A 23,241-nucleotide genomic window follows, 5' to 3' on the forward strand; every position below is an offset into this window, starting at 1 on the left:
GAGATTAATCTTATTAATGGAACTGCTAATTGGTGTTTGACTTCTAATTATAGTAACAATAGGCCATAACAATCAATCCTCACCTTTACTGGGGCACATTAGGACTCTTTATCATAAAAATGATTTCCTTTGGGACTTACTGTTCTTATTCCTATCTTCTGGAAGGCTGGCTTTCAGCAAAGGTACAGTATCCCATCTAGCAAGTACTTTGGAAGCTTAGCTAATTAACTGGTAGAGAAAATGCATGGTCCTAAAATATTCAATATCTAAGTACATTAAGAAGTGCAATGCTCTTGACAAAATTGTTTGAAAGATAATGGGAAAAGTATGTCAAAATATGAGCAGTGATGTCTTTTATAATCTTAAAGAAATGTATAATTTTGTCTCCCAGTTCTTGTTAGCTTTCCCATAGCTTTTAGTGAGAGGAAATCCAAGCAGTTATTCTAAATTATTCTATTTAGTTTTTTCTCTCCAGGATAAATCCTGTGAGATTCATCATCTCATTTACATGATGAGTCTCAGGAGATGAAAAGCACATACAACTTGATTACATATTCCTATTGATCATCTTCCATCCACAACAATAAAAATCAACTCCAAATACAAATCTAACAATATTACTAATTCATTACAACCAGTACTTTTCTTCATTAACTTTTATTGTTTTCAGCATACTTAGCATGTGCAATACAGCAATTATATGTTGAAGAAGAAAAGGTATTCTCCTCACGTTGTAGAATAAATAAAAAGGCACTGCATTGGAGCTGATCAAAGACTGTTCAGAAATATGGGCTCAAATCTTGTTCAAAATAAGTCTGTATGGCACTAGATAGCTGAGTAAGGTAAACTCAGCATGTACATCACAAAGTGTATTCGGTTTCCATTTTAAAAAGGAAGTAATTCAGTGTCAGAGAAAGCATGGTAGGGATGGCTTACCTTGGAGAAACTGTAATGGCGCCTCTGTCTGTCCAGCCCTCCCTTTTCTTGGAGCTTCTTTCTCCCATTGCTTGTGAAATGAGAACTGGACTGCCACGGTGTGCAGCATAGAATGCAACACCAGAGCAGCACCGCTGGAATTCTGCAGTGGGTCAGGAGCGGCTGTGGGAGCAAAAAAGCCCTGCTTTCACTCCAGTGGGAGCTTTTCAGAGAAAGGCCAGGTGACCTGTTGGTAACAAGACCCAGCACAGCCTTCCCTGGGGCATGGCATTGCCACACACCAGAGCACTTCACCACAGCTGTGTTTGCTGTAAAATCTTTCCCTTGCAACAGTTTTCTACTTGAGAACTTTCACATTTCCTTTACAAAAAGTATAATAGTATTTGCGGAGAGAAATTGGCAACCATCACCTAAGTACAAGCCACTGCTGTGATGAAAGCACACAACAGCTTTGGGGACTGCTTATCCATCAGAACTGTGACATCAATGTGACCAATTGCTTTGCTCCCAAGTTCCTAAATAACTGTATCGATGTAACTTATTTGTCCTACAGTCCCAAAATATTTCCCATGCTTTTCTACATGCTGAAGTACCACCTATCCTCTTTCTGTCCTGTTAATGTCTCCCTTGACAAATTTTACAATGCAGTTAACGCAGTTTCAATACAAATTTCTGCAATTCTTGGAAAATTGTAGCAATATGAAGTTAAGTATTACAAGGCATACTGCACCAATTAATTTATTTTCTTAGTATGATTTAGTCAGTACCCTGATATAATGTAAGTGAAGATATTACAACATTTTTCATCTGCTGGGGTGGAGTTGAGAAGGTCTTCATTTTACTGCACAAGTATATGTACATGAAGATATGAGGCTGTATAAAGACTATCCAATGTTCTTTCTCTTCCACTTGAAATAATGGCATGTTCTGGACCCTAATCACATTAAGTGAATGAGTATTTCTTGTGGCTTCATTGGTATCTGGCCTTTAACCTTCAGTAGATTTTCATGTGGAATTTGACAGCTCTGAGATGCTTCTAGAGCAAACAGTAATAAAAGAGAAAGGCAGCAATAATATGCTGGTGGTGTAGACAGGGCACTGTATTCCTGGACAGCAAAATTTGGTTATTTGTAATATATTCCAGTATAAAGGTGAGTGTGTGAGTACATAGATGAGAGCGATTGATGATTTGAGAAGAGGAATAAGGAGCTGGAGAACTAGGGATAAAGATTTAAAGAGTATGAATGCAATATGGTATTCTTGCTGTGTTGTATTTGAGAAGGTGCTTATACAGTCAAAAGAGAAATTAGAAAGACGATGGGTTGTTTATATGGTTTGCAGCAATTGAAAACTTCTGATCAGCAGTGCCAGCATGATTATGGAGCATCTTTGTTACATGTGAGATTTCGTGAGCTTGATTGCCCGGTTCTTGAAGTCCATTTAAGTATTTGAAGTTGTAGTTTTTAATTTTCCCAAAGACTTGGCCAAATTTGTATTTATTTTTGTGGAAAGAGAAGATGCAGTTAAAAAAATTGTGCATCTATTGCTGCCAGAAAGGGAATAAACATAAACAAGTTTTATTTTATACTGCATAGTATTTCTGATTTCTTTCTCATCATTGTTATGTTTCAAGTCGACACTGTTGTGTGGAAAGCTTGCCTCAGTCTCTTATAGCTGAAATTTCATTCTGGCTTTTGATATCTGTGCAACAGAACCAGTAAAAAAAGTTCAGCTATGCTCATATGCTGTTCCAGCAGGCAAATTAAATTTCAGCAAAGCTCCAGTATTAGTCGCAGTCAGGAAAGGATCCTATTTTGCGGACTCTGGTAGGAATTCTGCAGAAATAAAGTTTGCTGTTGAAGGTGGTGTATTAGCTGTCTCTCCATCATCACTCGCTTGGGGTTAATGTTGCTTGAATTGGTTGATGTCATTTTATCCCTTATTAAAGTGTGTAGATTGAATCATTCTGAAATGAAAGAACCAAAAAATGAAAGCATGAAATTTTCAGATACCTTATAGAACTGCTTTTAATAAGGTAAAAATAGATGGAAATTGTGCCAGTGGTATAATAGTAAGTCATTTTTTTTAATCAAAGGACAAATTTTTCTCAATATCACACCGTACTCCATTTGCATAAAGTATATACAAATAATAATGACAAAACTTTGCAGACCTCAACAGCACCAAATGCTTGTTACTATGCTGATATGGTCCCAGAAGCAGCAGTCATTGCCTTGCTCCAAAAGGTTTATTATCCTTTCCCTGCTGGCAATTCTGTCAACACACCTGGTGTAAGGGGCAAGGTCTCTGAGAAGTCTGCTCCCTGCCTTTAGCTATTAGTCTCTTTCCTTGTACATGGCAGGCAATACCCATCTGCTGCATACTTCTGCTTTGTGAAAAGCAAAAGTATTCCTGTAAAAAAACATTTTAATATGTGGTATTAATGTCCCTATCCAATTCTGAACATTGAAAGTTCAGGAGGGGAGAGAAGAGCACCTGTGATAATCATACTTTTAATTGCTGACTAACAGAAACGTAGTTACAGCTGTTCAGAATATGACAGGTTTGCTTCATAGTATGAGCTCTCTGTGGTTGTGCAAGCAGTATATGTTTGGATTTTTTAATCCCCTCTGTATCTTGGATATTTATGGGTATTTCAGAATACACAGTAATTCTTATATAAGCATGATAAAAAATATATATAGTTATTAAATAAATCCCAACCCTATCTGGTACACTGTATTCTGGTGATTTACATTTTATTTTTTAATGCCTTTTTCCTGTGCAGTTAGACATATGAACAATCTATTCTCTTAACAGGACTGCTCATTTATCAAGTGTTCATTCTTCACAGCCTAAAAAAGGTTACCTTCTTTGCTCTCACATAAAAAGGTTCCCCGTATTTCAGGTGTCATTAGTACTAGAGATTTAATGTCAAGGTTAGTGCACCTTGTCTTTCAGCTACATTGGATACAATTACAGACAAACTCTTCAGAGAGATTTCAGAGAAAAAGTGGAAGTGATAAGTCAAGCTGGCAGTCTCAGAATAGCTGACAGTGCACAGAAATGGGAATTTCTGTTAATAGTGGTTCAAACTATCTCCCATAGTCATTGCAAATGAAATTATAGCCATGCTTCAGTCTTGCAAAGCTGTGAAGTAACTAATAAAAAAGGTAAGATTCATAGAATTAATTGTTAGTAGCCTGTTTCTTGCATTTACCTGCAAGTGAGACCTTGCATTTCCCTTCATATCTTTGTAGCTGGTTTTAGTGCAAGTATTTAAATATTTTGGCTAAATAAACCACAGAATAGTCAAAACTATTTTTAAACCATGATGTGAAATTTCTTATGGAATAGATGCATGAGATATAATTGGAGGATACATGTTGTTGAGGGGCTGTAGAGCAAATATGGGTAATACTGGATGGATGGGCGCCCTGGTTGGTGCCCACAAGCAGTCTGGCTGACACATGCTGCCATCAAATGGGAAGGAATGTTGGTCATTTCCGTAACAAAATTCGTGATTTTCTCCGTCATTGTGTTCCTTTTGATTTCTGCTGTGGTGATAGCAAGGTCATCCAGTCTACAAATGAATCCTTTGGTTCATACCTCATCTTTTGAGGGTTTTGGTCAACATACCTTATTCAGTTCTGAGTCTGACGGTTTATCCTTGCATCGTGTATCCTGCCATCACATTTTCCCAAAGCCATGCTACAGCAGCTGTTGCCAAAGCTTTTGATCACCTCCTATCTTGCCCTTTTTTTACTCTTGTTTACAATACCTAAAACTTGCTCACTTCAGTAAGCCAAAAGGAAGGCCTTCACGCTTACTCCATTGTAAACTCTTCTTTTGGCTTGCTGTTCTTTCACCCCATCAGTTTAAAATGTCTTATTTTTGCCTTTGACTATTAGAAATATAATCCATTTGTTTTAAGGGAACAGTGGTTGTTTTGTTGTTTCTAAACCAGTTGCAGTTGTGTAGAGGTGGGCTTTCTTGTGAGCAGTTTTTTTGAAGTTGGCTACTGGTGTTCATTTTTGAATTAATGTTAGCATTTAAACTTAGTCTGCATTGTCTGGAAACTTAGCATGGAAATAACTATAAAACTTCTGTATTATGTTTGCTATTTAGACCTTTAAATTAGCCTGATGCCCATTGAGTTGTATAATGAATCAGGGCTTGCATTTGTTTTGCATTGCACAAGTTTCATATTTGCTTCATATTTGCTGGTGTCTGCCTGTAAAAGTGCCACCTTGTTAGGGTAAGTGGTTTTGTCAGTAATAAAACTAACTGTACAAAGGGCAGGTAGTAGGATGACCTTTTTGCAAAATATTGTTGTTAACTAAATACAGTAAACAAGTTTTTTACCAGAGTACCTGTTCAGTTCTCGTAAGACTGGCATTGCCTGGAATTAATGGAATTCTTTTTAATTTTGTAAGCACTTTTTCTAAGACCCTATTAAATAAAACCTGCTTTGTGTCTTTCAAACAATTTCAAAACACAGATAAAATTTGTTGGTCAAATTTTGTGAGTGGGTTGTCAAACTGGAGATGTGCTGTTAACATTGGTCTGTGTTCTTTAGCTGCTGACTAAGCATTCACTGAGGGTGCAAGAAGTCCAGGTTTGGCTTTCTTGAGAATTTGAAAGGATGCAAAAGTACTTCTCTGTCTGAATTTTCAGTAAATTTCTCTAAATACAGGGATATAGGACATCTAGGTCAGGAATGCATGAGTTTGTAATGTTGTTTCCCTCCTAGTAAGTTACTTAGCTGAGCAGGATCTGGAGTCCAGGTGTCCCACCTTTCTCTCCTGGAGACTGACTTTTTTCACTCTTTGCCATCTGGCGGAATGAATAATTCAAGGTTTTGTGATGGCAGCATAACTCAGCAGGAGTGGCTGAGGAAGGAGGTGTGAGGATGCCCTGGCCATGAGAGCTGGGTGGCTGCCTGATGGGAGACCCAGATTTCCAAGTGATGCACTGCATGCTTCAAAAGAGGAGCTTGGACCCAAAAGACAATTCTCTGTAGTCATGTTGTCAGGTGGCACATCCAGTACTTAAGTTCTTCCTCTCTTTCACAATTTTAAGACTTCCAAATGCTGGCTGTCACTTGGAGTTTGGGGGACATTGGCATGTTTTTGAGCGATAAACATATCTTTGCTTGTGCTGACAAATTTTCACTTTTGCCTCGTTACATCTTTTCACCCCCATACCATCTATAAACACAAAAAGGCAGGAAAATACGTCTCCAACAGTAATTTTCTAACTGGAAGCCAACATACACAGCTGAGTAGAAAGGTATTTTAAATCATCTTATAGGTGTTTTCTCAGAGATGACACTCTAGTTACTTGAGACAACTGTTTTTTCCACCTGCTGTGAAGGATGAGTTGCCTTTTGGTCACTTAAATATTTCCACGCTGTTAAGGCAGCAGATTGAAGAGCAGATGAGAAAGGTCAAAGCCAAGGCTGAAAATTCAGTTTCAACTTTTAGTTTTCTGACTTTTGTCACTTTGTGTCACAACCTAACTGTTGTTTTCACTTAGCGTTATTAATTAAGTAGTACCGAGTTTACCCATTTAAAATCGGTTATCTTTCTTCACAGCAAATGACAGTGAATTTCATTCCTTTTGGTATCCTGTGTTAGATAATAGTTGAGAGAATAATAGATTCCAGGGACCTTTGATCTACCATTACTGTAAAATAAAAATAAAACTTAATATTTTTTTTCCCACTGACTGTAATGATTTTAACCTTGTGTACTAATTTGAATGGGCTTGTGGGGGCAGAGTCTTAAATGAGACACAAATGAAGGAAAAATTGCTAATGCTGCCACTGTATATCTAACGAGCACTGTGTAATAAACCATAACCTCTTCAACATTTCTGTGGAAAATGGTGTGATTATTTTGGATGGCTGGCCCTCTGCATACGGCTCATTACCATCTGGCATAATGTGTATTGATATAGCCTGTAATTGTCAACTCTTATTTGACATGCTGCCTTTAATAAATGTGACTTGCATGGCTAGAACCTCCAAATGGTTATACAGAAAACTGTAATTCAATAAAATATGTATACTTACGTAAAATACACACCGTTATATCCATAAAATAATTTTGTAGGTCTCTCTTTTCCTTTATTTCCTGTTCTTTGTGGGAATACTTGTATGTATTCCCAGGTTAGTACTGCATTACCAGTGTGGATACCTAAATATGTGAAGACAGGAATGAATCTTGAATGCAGCTTGTTTCCTCTTGCAGAACTTGCTTCAAATACATTTTGAAATATTTATTTTCTGTGCACTGTAAGACAGAATTAATATACCTGCTGTAATAGAATGGGTTCCCTGCCTGATGGTGGCTGTGTGTGTTCCTGTGCTGGGAATGGGAGGTAACTCTCATGGACCGAATGGCTCTGGTTTTGATGTTTCTCCTGATGAAGGTGGCTGAAATAAATGCATTTGTAAATCTCAGTGCTGAAAGTATTTATACCTCCTTAAAAGTAAATGGGCTTCTGGCCAATGGTAAGTTTTCAGATACAAGGACCAACGTATGCTGCCAAATCTAGGCATCTTTTGTTTATTATCTGAAAAGTTTCCTTTCCTTGCCTTTACTGTTCATTAATACATGAATAACTAAGAGATATCATTCTGGTAGTCAGATAGATTTTCCCCAACTGTAATCAATTTTAGTATTTGTGCAATGGGTGTTCATCAAGTGTTACCTTCAATTGCACCGTAGATGGAGAGTCCATTGTTGCTCTTTGTAAGGGATTTTGGAAAGTGCCTTCCCTTTTTTCTTTTTGGATTTCCTTAGGTTCAGGCTACTGGATCTTATTTTATGTTTGCTTGATAATCAGCATGTTCTCTTGAATTTGTTGTCTGTAGTGTACATACTTAACCTTTTTTAAAATGTCTGTGACCAAATCTACTGATCCAATATCAGCCTTCTCCGTGCATGAAATAGCATTTGTTCCTCGCTTCATCTGTTAGCTTTGCTTTGATTGTTAGTATGACTCTTCTCAACATTTTTGTCCTTTCTCAAATTCTTCTCGACTGAAGTTTTCAAGTAATAGTTTTTACTGGTATCAGAAACTCAGGGTTGACAGAAACACTACTTTTGCTAATATTCTTCCCTTAAGTCATCTGTGGATCCTACTGCGCTCTGACCACAGTTGCATTCTGTATCTTAGCTGATTATCTTGGATGACCTGTTCCTTTACCCTCCTTCCACCCTTTTCCAAACTTTGGGTGCTTGTTTCTTGAAAGAGTCTCTAGTCCTGTATATATTTGGTGTGCGTTGAGATCTTTTGATCGACCTTTTTTTTTGCATTGCGTATTTTAACTTGAGTAAAGCATATTGAACCAGCTCAGTTGACTTTGTATTGAGGACTATTCATTCTCTTTGCTGTTTATTAGCTGTGTTATTCCTTTTCTGTTGCCTTCTCTCCTGTGTAAGTTCTCTGGACCTGCAAACTGTAAAATCTTACCCACTGCTGCTGTTCATGAGCATTATTCGCTTGTGGGCTAAGAAATATAAACACCTGCTTGTGTAAATGCATTGCTTAAAATACAACAGGCTTTCTAAAGTGCCTTGCCTTTATGTGGTTTTGTTTCTGCCTAACCTTACATAATGGACCAATGCGGTTCTTAAAGTTGTTCTTAGGTTTGAGGTTTTTTTAGTATATCCTTTTTTAAACTGCCTTTGCTCAGTTCCCTGTCCATCTCTGTATTTTCTCATCCAGTCCTTTATCAATTTTCTTCCTTGCCTAGTTTCTCTGGTTCGTATTTGGTTCTATCAGTTTTTCAGTTTGTCTAAGCTATATAGGGAAGGACTTACAGCTGATTTGGCTTTGTCTAAATCACAGGTTTTTTGCTTTTTGTTTTGTTTTTAATCAGCTTAGTCTTTTTAATTGGGGATTTGTGGCTTTTTGGTCATATAGTGAAATATTCATAAGGAGTTTCTGAAAAGTATTCAAATTTTTCTTTTTAATTTATCTGACTTATTCAGCTTGTTTTATCATTGAAAATATTGCTCATGTATAATATATGCCTGTGAATATTATCTGTTGTATTTATAAAGAATGTTTGTGTATTGGTTTGGAGTATATTGTTTTCATATAACAAATGTATTGAACTCATGTTCACTTTCCCCTAATTTTTCTGATATGAGGTCTTTGTAGCAAATTGAATCTTTAATATAGAGAATTCAAGTTAAATGCAACATTTCTTGAGCCAGCAGAATTCCTTTTAGAAATTCAACCTAGTGTCAATACATTGCCAATATACCTACCTATTGCTGATATACATTATTGCATGAGCATACTGAACACTGAATATCTGCATCATTATGTACAAAATGAGAGAAGTAGATCTTTGAAGAAGTAAACATCTTAGCTCGTGCTATTACTTGATGAAGTACTTAATGTGGTCTACATAGCTGTTCATATAGTCTATAGCAGATACCAAATGGAATTTCAACTTGGCTTTTATTAGAAGTTTAAATCTTGATAATTGCCTTATAAAACCAAAATATTGCATTTGACAGCTTTACTTCATTTTGGAAATGTGAATCTTCCCATAGGGATAACCAGCGATTTTAAAATGTGATTATGATATGTGATTTTATAAATTCGACAATATGCTTATAAATTAGGAGCTCTACATTTTATTACTGATTTTTGGCATCAGTGTTCAAGTAATCCAAGAAATCTTTTTCCAGATAACTTACTAATTTTTTCTTTCTGTCTTCAGGTGAATGCTCATGTTTTTTCCTTTGGTTTGATCAGTTAGGTTAAGCTAGCCATCCTTCCTTTAGAAAATAAAAAAGCCATAAAACCTAAGCTGTAAAGCTATTTTTTTTAACAATACTTATGTAAGTACTAGCTCATGTCTCAAGTCTGTTTCTTCTCTAGCAGTGTAGGAAGGATCTCTGAGAACCGGAAAAGTATTTGATATCTCCTTTTTTAACAGTTTCTAGTGCTTATGAAATCTGAAATAAGATAAAAAGCTATTTAAGCTTCTCATATCCGGGTTTGTGGGGATTAAAAAACATACCTAGGCCTGCCACCACTCCTCACTGTTCTTTTAATACCTGTCTCTTGCAGAATGTCCTTTGTATTCTTCTTGCTAATAAAGTCCCAACATGACAAGATTGGTCTTTACGGTGAGTGTATCTAGATTCTTACCATGTCTGCCCAGCCCACCTGCTCCTCATTGTTCACACAGCTGCATTGTCACTGGTTTCTGGATCTTACAGTAGCTAGGTACCTCTTACTGAGCAGGTTTCCTCTTGGTATTCCCTTCTTTATTGGTCCCAGGCTGGGTGCCTGCCTCTGGGAACTGGAAAGCATCAGTTTGACTTAGTGATTCTGGTGGTATTTTCCTTCTGGCTTTTCAGATTAACACTTTTTCCTTTTAAACTGAGTTTGAGGTAGTGATCCTTACCAGGTCTTTGTCTAGATTCTCTCACCTGTTTCCCATAATTGATACTTTTGTTTCTGAACTGGCATTATTAATCTTCTTTTAGGCTGTGTGACTTGAAAGGGGAATTGCTGTGATGAGGCCATCCAACCCAAGAAAAATGTGGTATAGGTTGTGATGACTGTTCTTTGGCCACTGATGCTGATTATAGGAATAAGCCAGACACAAGTTCACCAGTTAGGGCTTCGTTTTGCTGGGGATGATGGTGCAGATGTGGATTCTTGCAATCTGGTACAGGTAGCTGGCTCCCAGGCTCGAGGGCTCCTGGGGTGGCCATGTTGGCACATTAGTGGCACTAGTTGGAAACTGATACAAGTTGGTTCACTTGCATGTTGCATCTGGAGTACAAAGTGGGAATTGGTTGTTCTGTGATAGACCTAACAATGAAGCCAAGACCTGCAAAAACTCTTCTTTGTAATTCCTGCACTAAGGAAGGGAACAGGACCTTGACTTCAAGTCAGGCTTCTCTTTCTCCACTGCCAGCTACCTACAATTCTTAAGGAAACTGGCTTGCCAAGTTCAAGTGAATGTCTGCCCACTAGAAATCAGAAAACATTTTCAAATCCTATAATGGGCTGAGGGAAGATCTTACTAAGACAAAATTTGCAAAAGAACCTAAGCAATAATCAGTGGTGGGGGTGACAGTGAAAATGTAAGGTCTTTCCAAAAATAAAGAAAAATACATGAAGGAGTATTGATAGAAATTTTGCTTCCAAAACTTTGTGATACTAGGAAGGGAAGGAGATGAAAGAGGTAGGGTATGTAGACAGTTTAGACCGGTTGTTAGGAACGCAATTAAACAGCATACTCAACAAACTTCATGGAACTGATGCCTTTCAACTTGATTTATCCCTCAGGTGGAAGACAGTCCTACAGTAGTTTAGTGACCAGGATAGAAGGAACCATGGAAGTCTTGGTCTCTAACCTTGTTAAAGGAAAGGAGTGGGTAGATGTTTTCTGCTGGAAAACAGACACATGAGCCATGGTACTGCAGTGAATATTTGGTGCTCTGCTCAAATCTGCTGCTTTACCCTGAAGATTTTTCCTGTTGGTGAAATCACGGCATCTGCCATACATGTTGACTGGCTTAAACACCTGCCTCCCTGCCATTTAATTTCTTATGAAAGAGGCTATACACAGAAGATGGGAATGAGACTTTCCATCACTATGATGCTATTTGTTACTCACTAGGCTTTGTTCCTCTAATCATGGTTTATTAACCATGGCATTGACTTTGACAGGTGAATGGAAAAAAGAGCTGTAAAAATCACTGCCCTTCCTTGCTGTGTAACTAAGTGGGCTATCTTGGTGCAGCACCCCACTAGTACCCAGAGCATACAAGATCAACTTGAATGTAGTTTAAGCACCTTCTTGTCTTAATAGAATTTTTCTTTCTGTTCACTGTTCACAAAAAAATGTAAAATCAGATACCAAGTGCTGCCCAAATACATTGTCAGTGCCTGAGATAATTACTTTAATTCTTTAGTTAATGCTTTTTCATGTGTAATTTTCCATTAAAGAACTACTTCTTTTTATTTCAGATTCATAGGTGTGTGTATATGTAGATTATTATAGTTGTCACTGAAATGGAATTGATGCTGGTATTTTTAAATTTTTTTTTTTAAATGCTGAATGTGAGGCTTTTCATCCAAATTAATCCTTTTTGTATTGAAGGGAAACTATTGAATTGACAATCACAAAGAAGATGTTCAAATCTTGGGTGTGTACTAGTAGTCACTTTAATACAAAGCTTCAATGATAAGAGTTCTTAAAGATTTATCTATCACTTTCATTATCTTTGTTCATATTAGTTGCTTCAAAAATTTTCAAATATGGTTTTTAATGGCTAATTTAAGTCTTTGGCCCATTTCTGTGAAATATCATGCCTGAGAATGACATTTTTAATTATTAAATGTTTCTTTGCATAACCTGTCATCCCTTGAGAAGCCCAGTGTAGTTCTGATGGTTAGCTGATAATGAAAGGTAAACTGACTCAAGTTCTCTTGCTGTTACTGAGAACTTGAATTTCCATCACAAATACTGCTGAGGAGTATTTAAGCTGAAGTGCTCTTTTGTTCACAGCAATACAACTGTACTATTCAATATGTCTCTTTTATCATATGTTTTACAGAATCCTATTATTTCTTCCTAGAGTAGGACTTGAAATTAGGAACTGAAGTCACTTGTAAGAGCTCTTGAAGCAATGGTACTGGCTTCTTGAAGGCTGCTCAGAAGTTTATCAAAGTTCACCAAAACATACTTAAATGTCAATGATCTGTGTGCTTTCATTGCAGGATGGGAGCAAAGGGAGGGAATAGAAATTGCACTTGTTTTACTTGTTGCAGGATCTAATTGTCCATACAACTAAATTTTTGTTTTCCTAGTATCTTCCTGCAAGCTGGTGTTTCACAGTCCTAGTGTCAGTGTAGCTTCGATGGATGTTGCTGAAGAGCTTTTTAATTGCTCATAGTTAGTTTTTCCTTTGTGTTTCCAGGATGACATTTACAGCCTGAGGAGCTCTTAATCTAAGGGATACTTTATAGCAAGCATTTAACAGAGGTTTAGGTTAGGAGCACTGGTACTGAAAGTGCAGGAACAAGGAGTCAGAAGCAAGTGTTAAAACCACAGCAGCCAGTTAGGTTGTGACCCGTCAAAACTTCTTAGTAAGGTGCCCCAGGTATTGTGCAAGCCCCTGTACCATTGTCTTTGGAACAACCATTTCTTCATGTAATTGTGCATGTGCTTGTGGGTTGATTTTTCTAAAGGGAGAAAGAATAGGTGGTTATGGCATGTGTGGAGATCAAAACAGTATCATTTCTTGAAATGTGATGCCTATAAGTGGAGTCTGGGGCATTTGGTGGTGTTTTGCAGGGAGTTCTTGCATCAGAGGTGAAAGGCATGGAAGTGTGATAGCATTTGGTGAAAAAGCTTTCCTAGTACTTAGCCCACTTCCATTTAGGAACTTTGTGTGTTTAGAAATGTTGGCTGTTTTCTCAGTACTACCTTGTGCTGAGGTAAGTACACGTAATTCTTGTGGTAACCACTTCTTTGTTTTGTGACTGTGGGCTCTGGAGTGAAAACAGGATGGAAGCAGTCAGAGTTTGTCATCCCTTTGCCCTGTTTCAAAGTCCAGTGTTGCTTAAACATTATTTTTTATGTTGGGATTGGCTGCTTTCAAATACGAAATTAGTTAATCACAGAATTGTACTCCAGATGGAGAAAGCTGTGTATAGTCCTTCTTCAGCCATTTAGCAGCAACTTCATAACAGCAGTGTTTATTTGTTGGATGCTGGTCTTTACAAAGTCATGTCAAGGATCCTCCTGTATCAGCGGCACTGTGGACTTGTGATTGTGCCTGGGTATTATAGAGATTATCACAAAAAGCATTACAAAATGTGTTGCCTGGGATTTCTGCAATAGCACTGATTCTTATATTTTTAGTCTGCTAGGGAGAGAGAGTGGAAGAGCAGTATGTAAGATCAGAATTAGGCTTAGATTATCTGCCTAATATGGCTCTTGTTAGCACAAATAATACAAATACCATTTGAAGAACAAACGGATTATAGAAAAAGAAATGAAAACATCCAGATCCTGAGCATTTGGAAAGCATGACACTGATGTATTTGTGTAACCTTTTCATGAAGAGCGATGCTGAAATCAAAGCGGGGATTTTGATTTCCTTCATTAAAAGCTTATTAAATGAAGAAAGAGGACAGTCGTTGTTTTGCTTCAATAGTTGGGGGTCACAGAGGCAGGCCTGGTCTCCTCAGGATATTAATGCCTGCTTTCAGCTGGGGGAAATGAGCCGTCGCCTGAGTTAGCTGCAGCTTTGTGTGCTCGTCACTAGGGATCCCCATATGTCCTGGGATCTGCGGCAGTCGGAAATGGCAGAGCTCGGCAGCAGGGAGCAGAGGGCTCTCATTGCTATTCATAACAGGTAGCTCGGCTCAATCTGCCCAGAGCAAGTCTGTTTAATGTTGATCAGCTGTCCATCTGATAAACTGAATTGATATGGACATTTCCTCCAAGGGCTGCCCTGACAATGACAGCAGGAGCATCGGGATGTCTTGTTAGTCTTTTTCTCTGAGCTTGAAAATTTATTAACCCTTTGTTGGAGCCGAGTCAACCATGATTACAATAGTGCGACTGGGTTGTGTGAGTTTCTCCATCACCTCTTTGAAAAGCAGCCTCAACCTTCAGATTTCTTAACTACATGGAGAATGACTGTTTGTTTTTTGAATTGTTTTTCTTTGCATGGAGCCAACAATTTGTGAATTATAAAGGCAGCTTTTAAATCAGCTTAGTTTTTTTGTGCATGGCAAAATACATAAGGAACCTCTATTTATGCTCTCCCTCCAGCTCATCTGCCTTTTGTGTGCCTGCCCAGGCCGTGTGACTATCCCAGCTCTTCCTTCTTGCTAATTGGCAGTGACCACTGCCCTGAAACAGTTGCTGCTGGGGCTCTTTGCAGGTCACATATATTTGGGGCAGAAGGTAACTTTAGATTAATATGGTTTGGGACAGTTGGAACACATGTGCACTGTCCAGAGGAAACAGAATTAATTTGCTCAGCACTATGTTAGTACTGAGGCAGAATCTAACCTGAGCATGTACCAGCAGGTGTGTTTGTATGTGAAGGTATGGAGCAATTTGGTTACTCAATGAATCAGTGCTTGGCCACTTCTGAATAAGTACAGAGAACATAACATGCCTTTGTACTATGTTGTAATTAATTAGAACTTTAAGGCCTTTAGTTATCTGTTTAGTTGAGGGCAGGGATTGCATTTTTGCTCATATGTGAAGTCTCCATGGCATAAAGGGAACTGCTTGAGTCAGAAAAGATGTGAATGTGCTGAAGATTTTGTAAAAATGAGTCCTATGTGTTTCCAGTGCTAAAAGGATGCTCCAGTGCGTTGCTCTGTTTCCCCCTCCCCTTATTCCTGCTCAGTTATTATGTATGTTCAACACCTCCTTGTCGTTCTGAGCTAAGGTGGCATCTCCGGGCTCCTTGGAGGGACAGTCACTGTCGAGGTCTACGGTTGAATTGTGGGAGGAGGCGTGGAGAGGGCTGGGCTAATGACTCTTTTCATGCCTTTTCCAAAATGTTAAAATAGAGAGCAAGCCTCTGTGGAATAACCTCTATGGCGAGGCTCGCACAGGGATTTGTAACCCCTAAACCCAGAATGCAGCACACTGTGTTGTGAACCTATCCAATAAAACTGGCCTCTTTGCTAGACAGTCCCCCTTGCTGCTTCTGACTAAAACAACCAGTGAAATACCGTTAGTACACAGTTCTAAAATGTTCAGCTGTTTTTCCTCTCCTTCCCCTACCCCTACCCTTCCGCTTTGGTAGTACTGAGCTGCAAGGTATCCTGTTATTAATTTAACTCTAATTTGAGCGGTCGTTGACTGCAGCATTCTTAGGGTGTTTGGATTGGCTTGCTCAGGACTCCCCTGCTGATATGTCCTTTGTTTCTTTCCATCAGTACTTTCTGCTGGCATTTTCTTCATGTCAATGTCCCCCAAGCTTCTGGTAGACGAAACAAAAAAAGAAAGCACCATGAGGACTATATTGATTATTTTGCTTTATTTTGTGAAAGAATTCAAACAAAGGGCAGCATTCCCCGAAGTGGAACCTGTGTTACCTGCGGCTTGCCTGGAAATACTTAGTGACAGTTCTCTGTGTTTAACACCTCCTGGTTGTGGCTTCTAGAAGTACACAGAAGAGCTACATGATAATTAATAAAGTACCTGTTTAGTACATGTGGTTGGTTGTTTATTTTCACTAAGAATCTCTATTCTTCATAGCCTCAAACATAATTGTGCTTTTTCTTTCAGTCAAAGAAGTTTGGCTGAGATTACGGAGCTGATCCATACTGCCTTCCTGGTGCATCGTGGCATAGTAAACATTGGTGAGCTCAAGTCCTGTGATGGCCCACTGAAGGATATGCAGTTTGGGAATAAAATGGCTGTTTTGAGTGGAGATTTTCTTCTAGCAAATGCTTGCGCAAGCCTTGCACAGTTGCAGAATACCAAGGTAAAAAGAAAAAATTCCTCTACTGCCAATGGAAGTAAATATTAGCAAGTCTTTTGAAAGAGAGGCCCTCTAAAAAAATCAGCAGTTACGTAGGTATGTGTGGAGCATCATTTAAAAATTGTCACACTTAATGTTATAGCTGTAAATTTGACAGGCTGCTGCTGCTGTGAATGTGTTTACCACTGTCATAGAATTACTGTGATGCAGTCTTTAGTATAGATTCTGAAGCACTGTAGTAATGGATGGGTGGTTAATTTGGTGAATTTAGGGTATATGCAGTGGCATCTTCATGACATGTCAGATTACAACACCTCTGGCAAACTTCCAGCTGAAGACATGTTTGGTCTTTTATTTTCTTTTACTTTGTGCTTTGTGAAAGGTTTGCTGTCTTAGATAATTTGGGGGGCAAAAGGCTTTACTGCTTTGTCTCAGGTGACTTTTGCTCTTAATAAAGTTACTTTGTTAGGGATTTGGATGCCCCTGAATATTGGATTGCCCTACTAATGTGGATGTACTGGCTTCTAAAGGACAGCTGCAATCCAACTGCTCAACCAAACTGTTTGAAACTTTACAGGGAGATGTTTTTAATGAGAAACAAGTTGTATATATGTATTACCTTAGAAAGTGAGACTGATGGAGATGTTAAGAGATAATGTCTCTAGACAGTTCTTCTTTTCACCCAATAGGATCAGCTACACAAAATCATTCTTGACCTGCATTTATCTAGCTTGTTCTTAAAACCTCCCGTGAAGGAGAGAGGTTCCTGGGCATCCCTATGCCAGCCTAGTGTAACACCTAACTGTATGGTGAAAAGCTAAGTGTTCCATTCCAATGGAAACAGGAAACAGTACTTTTTTGCAGAGGTGCTTTTCATACATTTGAAGATTGCTGCCATGTTGTAGCATAAAATAAATGTTTGTCCTGTGCAATTGTCAATAATCAGCATAGTTGTAATTGTGAGCCTAAGGAGTCTATTTTTAGATCCTTGTGCTAAATCTCCTTGTGGTAGTTGAGTATTTCTGTACTCCTTTGATCATGAGTATGACAGTTTCTCTCAGAAGTGGTGTCATTTTCTAACACAGAGCTGAGATTCAAGAGGAGAGACAGAAAATTAGATGTCAATCTACTGGAATAGTGGGTTAAGCCATTATGGAGCTAACTTGTAGTAAGTATTAGAAAAAAAATTAAATAGTGCATACCACAATCAAAATGGGGTGTAACTGATTTTAGTAATTATCATTGATTTGTATCAGTTCATTTTTTTAAAATACCTTGCAAGTTTCTCAGCACAGACCAAAGGATTTAGCCCTACATCAATTTTCTCTTTCAACATAAGAGGAAACTTTTCTAAAACGTAGCAACTATTACTTTGCATTTAGTACATCATTAAGTATTGCAGCAGGAATGTATAATCCCTGAAGACTTGCCAGGAGACAAGCCTACAGTGAAATGAAGCACAAGTGCAAAGAAATACTTTTTTTTTTTTAAAGCAATCATTATACTGCATGTTGGAAAATTCTGCCAAAACATTTTAGCACTTTTTTTCATTTTTCTGACATCTAAATACTTTCATAGCTTCTACATACGATAAGTGGGATGCCATTATGGAAACTGATTGACTTAGTAAATTATTCTTTTTCATACGTCTAACCCTACTAGCAAAGTTAGAAAAATTGAAGTACAAGCTATAGAAATCTCTTGACAGGTGCAATGATTTAAACATACTGTATTTATTCTTTTGTAAATGATGAATTTTCAAATCTGGCATCTGTTTTTTAGCAGTGTGAAATAACTGTGACTTTTTTCCTTCATAATGTTTTGTGTTCTTTGATGTAAAAAGTAAAAATCACAGTACTGCTTTTTTTGCTGGCATTTAGCAAATTGGCTAATGAAATGAGCAGCATTTTACTGTGCATGGCACTGACCATGGTAGCTGTAACCTCCGCAGACATGCATAGCTGTTGTATAGACCAGAATTTAAATTAAAGGGGGTTTTAGCATAACTGAACTCACTGCTACCAAGATAATTTTATTGTGCTGGTAAATTCTTGTCTGAGCTTGTGCAGGATGCATTTATCTCTGTGCTTCTCTCGGGGCTGACAATTAGACATGAAATTCTGTAGTCATAATGAAATGCAGAGCTATTTTATAATTGCCAAGGGTAAAATTAGCGAAGTCAATTATTTTCCCTTAGGCTTTTCCCTGTAGATATTAAAAGGCTGCAAGGTAATTGCCTTAGGTAACACTTTGATTTTTAAATAACATTAAATATAGGAATTGTTGTTGTTAATTCGTAGTAATTTTCCTCTTCTTGCTACTGTTGTAGAATATAACTGTAATGATGTTAACAAGAATCAAGGCTCAGGATTTGCTTTTTTGGGATTTTCTTTTAAACTAGTGCTCATATCTCTCATAAGCTTGCTAAAGTTATGCCAAAGAAGGTTTTGGGGTGGTGTTTTGGGTTTCATAGTTTTTGGTCTCTGAGGTACAACGACTCTAGATTTCTTGAAATGTCAGTTAGAAAGCCTCCTGTAAGATAAACTCTGCTGTTGTGCTATTACAAAATCATCTCAAATTTTGTTTTTTGAACATATAACAATTCAGAAGAAAGCACTCTCATTTTCTACTTTGTGAAATCATGATACATTAATTATGGATGCAAAGTTGGTATCAACTGAGGCTTTAAGTATTGAAGGGCAGATGCATGTGTATGCTTCATTTTTGTAATCATGGCAAAGTTCTACATCTTTTCAGTTAATAAAAACTGTTGAAAATGAGTACTATTTTCTTCAAAAACCTGTACAGTACAAAGTGTTAGATTGATCAGATCACATGTATTTACAATTCTTTGTACATTCATGTTAACTTTTTGATCACCTTATATAAACTAACCTTTTGGATGGTGGCTCTTCTTGGCCTGCTGATTGCAGTGATAAATTATGTTGTTGATTGAAAATTATATGGATAAAACCTTACTTAAGAACTGCATGCTGTAGCAGATTGTTTATTGCTAATGCATGGATTTTAGAACAGAATTGAGCCCAAAGATGAATTGGTTTGGGATCTTTTAGCTGTTGTTATATCAGCAGTGGAATGGCGAACCTTTGGCAAGGAAGGGCATGTCTGTGTTTTGCTACTTAACTAACAGTGCCATAATGTGTGGAAATGTGCTGACTTATTGGATTGGGGTGTGTTTATATGGGATGACAGGGTTATTTTGCTAGGTTTTCTCATTTTGAGGTTGCAGTGCTCTGATACTAGGATCATGATAAGATATATCTAAGATATATGTGGAAGTCATTGTAAACATGTAGGTGTGGGAGTGATGGAAAAGTAAATTATGTTTGCCTAACAAAATAGGGTACCTCCCAGCTATCTTGTGGGATATGTGACCATAAGCAGTTTTAAATAAATGTGCTAATAAATTATTAAGAACTGTAAAATGATCTGTTTAATGGGTAGTTCTTTGTTGCCATCTGAAGACAGTATATCTTTAACATTTGTTATCTTGCTTTGCCTAGCTAAGAATGTGGGGATGAAACTGCTAAAAGCAAATCTTTTGAATGAAAGTCCTCCTTTGACTCTGGTAGCAAAAAGTGTTAGTTTTGTCTTTGATTTCTGCTTAAGTAACCTGCACTTCCTATAATATTTTTAGGCCGGCATTGAGATGCAAACATAGCAAAAGTAACAAACATTAATTGGCATTTTTGTCACCTGGCAGCTGAATGTGGAGTATGGGCATTTTACCACAAGTGATGTGTGGATACTGACCTCGATATTATCAAATAATGTGCTTTTTCAGGGTTTATAACAGAGAGAAGAAGTTGGAAGAAATCTGTCACAGCATTAAAGCTGGTGCTTCCTTGAGCATCTGAATCATCAGTTGTCTTACAAAACTATAGAGGGGATGCTTAAAAAACGTAATTAAAACTAGTTTTGATGCTCTTACACTCTAAAGAGAGTGATGCATAGAACTTCAGAAGGCTGAAGTGGTGCATTTTAGTGCAATGCCTAGAAAATTGTAAAATAATCTGTAAATGCATTTCTTGCAGCTCCATAAACTGGTAAGAAGGCATCCCTTTGTATTTAAAGAAAGAAAACCCACAAACCAGCCAAACAACCAAAACAAAACCACTAAAACCCAACTTATACAAAACAGGAAATGAACCTCCCCAAAAGAAGAAAAAGCCTATCCCAAAAACGTGAAGTACATGTAATGGGCGTGTTATGATAGTGTTCTCTCTAGTTCTTACTGAAATCTTAAGAACTGACTCAATTTTTCACAGTATAATTCAGTCAGTTCTTCTTGAAATGATTAAACTCATCACAGAAACACTTCAAAATCTACAGGCTGAAAGCTTGGAATTGAATTTAGGAATCTTGTCTGTCAATGCAGAGTTCTGCCAGAAGACCACGTTGTAGAGCATTATTTTATTAAGCGTTTTTTGTTCATAAATAAACAGTAGCACAGATGTAGTACTTACATAGTGGATCCATTTCCTTATGTTAAGTTTCTACATTCCTAAAGGCGTAAGTGTGTTGTTTATCAAATAAGCCTTGTGTTTACATGAACATCCATAAGTTACTCATTTAAGTCTTCCTATGTCTTCCTGTTGCAACAACCGGAAGGTGCACTGCACTTCCTATAAGAACTGTTTATCTTGAACTATGGTTTCTACATCTGTAGCATCAGTTGTGGTCCTAGAGGACGGCTCAGGTTGGAACTTAAGCAGCTTGGTTCCCTGGTGTCCAGTGAAGGATACAGAGAATATCCTCTTTTCTGAAACGATGCCAGTTGCTCTTTTGATGTAGATTGACAGTTTTGAGAATTGACAAACAAGTCAGCTAGAATCTACAATTTTGATTTTTACATGTCATTTAACAAAGGTGGTACTTGTATGAGACTTTTTCTTTCCCTGAATGATGTCAAGAGAAGACCATAAACTTGTGAAAAAAACCCATCACGAATCTGCCAAGAAATACCCTTTTTTAATGGAAACTAAATGTTAATAGTTGCCAGTGTAAAAGCAACCATTAGCAGCTATTGACTTGTAATAGATTCAAATTACCATCCCTCAGAACAGTGCTTTTCATTTTGTTTGAGGTAAGTAGAAGGTCCTTCATAAATGTACTTGAGATAAGTTATTTTCAGAGCAATGGAAGTTATTTTGGGAGAGAGATTCTTCTTTATTTTCTCTGGTGGAAGATTTGAACCATAAATATCTGCTAAGTATATTTACAGTGTATATTTTTATTATATTTTACATAAAATAAACAAAGACCTTTATAATCTGAATTTTCCTACTGGGATTCAGTAGCTGTATTGATCAGAGAAGGCAGGATGAAAAAAACAGGGAGAAACGCTGAGAACCAGAAGTAATGTGTTTGCTCCCAGTACAGTGTTCATATAGAAAACTGAAGCGGTGATAAAACCATTTTCGAATCTTTTATATATTTTTAATTGTTTTTAACTCTTCGCCTTTGCTCACATATTGACTTTCTTTTTCTTCCCTACTACAAGCTGCTGTTAGAGCTGAGTATCTCTAAAATGATCAGCTTACAGAGCAGCTAGGTGACAGGAATTTGGTAAGAAGAGATCAGATTAGATCAAATTAGATTAAGGGAAAGTTTATAAAGTTTGATAATGATGTTTTCTTCTTGAGGGGCAAAAAAAGAAGAAAAACAACCTTCAATTTTTTTTTGTAGAGAGCTGAATAAAGAGCTTTTCTGAAGCACTTTATCATGTCTGTCTTGCTGTACCTTCCCCTGAGGCACTGTTTGATGATGATGTACTGAACAAGATAGGGAGTAAGATAGTATCTATATTATTGAGTATTTTTGTTTTAATTTAGTATTTTAGAGTGCCACAGGGGTGTGTCTCAAAACCAGACACTACTGAAAAATATAGGTAAGTTTAAAGAGCTCTGAACTGATTTATGGAAAAGTATGCTTAAGAAGCATACTGGGATACTGGGAGAGAAGAAAACCAAGGAAGAAGTCTAATGTTTTTGAACTTTTAAACTAATGTTAGATGACACAGGGCAACATGATTTAATTATTGCAAAATAAAGTTCTTCTTTAGGCAACCCTAAATAAGCAGTTCTGTATCTTAAAATATTGAGATACATACTGGATATTGTTATTCAGTATATTGTTAGCATACCTTTTATTGGAGAATGCAAACACACTCTTTAAGTACTGAGAAATACATAATAATTGATAATTATGTATGAATCATAATGAAGAAAAGTGTTATTTGTTTTAATTATTATATTTAGATGGCACCGAAACGTACTAATTTACATGCCTTTGGAGAGGTAAATTTAGATTTCATTTACTGTAAAGTAAAACATAAAAGAGATTGTAATTGAAACAAACTTTATGTTCATTTAATGGACATGTATCGCTTTTTCTTCCCAATGTCCTCAAACACTGGATTTTTAATAAGATTCTTTAATAAATATTTTATTGACAATCATGTGAAATTTCTTTGGTAGAAAAAAGGCAATTTTTGTAATAGTTGATAAAAGTATTGAAGCATTAGGGTAAAAAAAAATCTTGCATGTTAGAGATAAAAGGTTAAAATCTATTGGAATCAGTACCTGATAATCAAATTTGTCCCACACTACTGCTGTACAACTTTTGTCTAGCATTTCTGCTATCATTAGAGGCAGCAGCTTTTACGATACTGATGATGATGATGATGATGATGATAAAACTGTAGAATGATGCTAGTGAGTCTCCCAATTACTGCATTGTACTCTTCCCATTGTCTCTTTTGATGCTTGTGTCT

At 37.2% G+C, this 23,241-nt stretch overlaps 1 protein-coding gene across 3 annotated transcripts in view; it reads left to right on the top strand.

Annotated features, from left to right (window-relative positions):
* PDSS2 (decaprenyl diphosphate synthase subunit 2) overlaps positions 1-23,241 on the top strand; it is a 117,161-nt gene that overhangs the window by 56,843 nt on the left and 37,077 nt on the right. For all 3 annotated transcript variants that reach the window (XM_039568946.1, XM_039568945.1, XM_039568947.1), the window contains one exon: positions 16,250-16,448. In XM_039568946.1, the coding sequence (XP_039424880.1) occupies positions 16,250-16,448 (199 nt within the window). The remainder of the gene's footprint in view (positions 1-16,249; positions 16,449-23,241) is intronic.

The sequence above is a fragment of the Corvus cornix genome, chromosome 3 (assembly GCF_000738735.6).
Source record: "Corvus cornix cornix isolate S_Up_H32 chromosome 3, ASM73873v5, whole genome shotgun sequence".
Lineage (NCBI taxonomy): Eukaryota > Metazoa > Chordata > Aves > Passeriformes > Corvidae > Corvus > Corvus cornix.